The sequence below is a fragment of the Megascapheus bottae genome, chromosome 1 (assembly GCF_031878675.1).
Source record: "Megascapheus bottae isolate mThoBot1 chromosome 1, mThoBot2.hap1, whole genome shotgun sequence".
Lineage (NCBI taxonomy): Eukaryota > Metazoa > Chordata > Mammalia > Rodentia > Geomyidae > Megascapheus > Megascapheus bottae.
In genome coordinates, this window is record NC_143509.1 from 1,763,564 (window position 1) to 1,765,305 (window position 1,742).

General features: G+C 50.1%; 1 protein-coding gene across 1 annotated transcript; it reads right to left on the reverse strand.

Moving 5' to 3' along the window:
- Positions 1-407: 407 nt before the first annotated feature.
- LOC150067878 (olfactory receptor 7A17-like) lies at positions 408-1,485 on the reverse strand. Its single transcript, XM_090328334.1, has one exon. It carries the CDS (start codon positions 1,468-1,470, stop codon positions 502-504), a length of 969 nt encoding a protein of 322 aa, XP_090184460.1. The 5' UTR covers positions 1,471-1,485; the 3' UTR covers positions 408-501.
- Positions 1,486-1,742: the final 257 nt, after the last annotated feature.

Here is a 1,742-nt window from a genome sequence, read left to right on the forward strand (position 1 = left end):
GGAGGATGGTGGGTCAAAACCAGGCTGGGTAGAAAATTTCTTCAAGACTCTTACCTCCAGTAAACCAGCAAAAAGCCAGACTGGAGGCATAGTGGTAGGGCACCAGCCCTTAATAAGTAAACAGAGAGGGTAAAGCTCTGAATTTAACCTCCAATACCAGTACAGACAGACAGACAGACAGACAGACAGACAGACACACACACACACACACACACACACACACACACACAAATAATAACTTCAATATGGTGAAAGTACTTTTTATGCAAACATGTAAACAGAATGCAAACATGGTTTCAAGAAGAGAATAAGAAACTAACAGAGGGAGCATATTTGATCAAAGTATATTATCCACTTACTGACCATGCTGAAACCAGCTGCTACAATTAATATGTACCAAGAAAAACTTTAAAATTATGTAAAGAAATGGGAGCAAATGTGGCTTACACCTTCTGACCAGAGCGTTCATAAATTTCTCCTGTGGAGCACTGAATCTTTGGGTTAAGAGCTTGGTTTTAAACCATGGATCAGGATCAATTTTCTCATCTCTCTCTCCACGAGTCTCCTCAGGGCCTTCCTGAGGTCCTGGTTCCTCAGGCTGTAGATAAAGGGGTTCAGCATGGGGGTGACCACGCTGTACATCACCGAGGCCGTGGCCGTCACGCGTGGGTCTTGGATCACGGCAGAGCTGAGGTACACACCCAGGACCGTACAGTAAAACAAGGAGACCACGGACAGGTGAGAGGCGCAGGTGGAGAAGGCCTTGCACTTCCCCGGGGCGGAGGCCATGGCCCAGATGGAGGCCAGGATTCTGGAGTAGGAGTACAGGATGCCAGCCAGGGAGCCGCCGCCCAGCAGGCCAGCTGCCAAACCCATGATCACGTGATTACCGAAGGTGTCGGAGCAGGCGAGGCCCACCACCTGGTTAGGTTCACAGAAAAAATGAGGGATCTGCAAGGCCTCGCAGAACTTCAGCCTCAGCACCATGAGGCTTTGTACCAGGGAATCCAGGGCACTTGCAAGACAGGGGACCAACACCAGCCAGCCACAGAGCCACGGCTTCAGGATGGTCGCGTAGCGCAAGGGGTGGCAGATGGCCACCAAGCGGTCATAGGCCATCACCGCCAGCAGGAAGTTGTCCAAGGTGATAAAAAATGCAAAGAAATAAACCTGGGTGATGCAGCCTGCATATGTGATGGCCCGGCTGTGCGTGCGCAGGTTCAGCAGCATGTTGGGGACGGTGGTGGAGGTGAAGCCGACGTCCACCCAGGACAGGTTGCACAGGAAGAAGTACATGGGCGTGTGCAGACGGGGGTCTGCCATGATGGCCAGGACGATGAGCAGATTCCCGAGCACGGTGATCAGGTACATGGACAGGAAGAGGCCAAAGAGGACGGGCTGCAGTTCTGCCTCCTCTGCCAGTCCCAGGAGAAGAAATCCTGAAGTGTGGGTAGAATTCAGGGGTTCCATGTGTTCCTCTTGTTGCAGACTAAGGGAAAAGATGGAAACACATATTCGTGGGTCATGGTTTCTTCTTTGGATAGACCCCTGAAACATCCATGATTGGAGATTCCTGGCTTTTTCTATATTATTCGATCAGTATTTGGAATAAAAAATAAAAATTTAAGAACTGGGCACCAGTGGTTCACAGCTGTAATCTTAGCTATTCAGGAGGCTGAGATCTGAGGGTCATGTTTTAAGGCCAGCTCTGGGAAGGGAAATTGGAGCTTCTGTATGTGAAA

Excerpts from the sequence above, each read along its gene's own strand:
- LOC150067878 (XM_090328334.1), bottom strand. The coding sequence starts at position 1,470 with ATGGAACCCCTGAATTCTACCCACACTTCAGGATTTCTTCTCCTGGGA.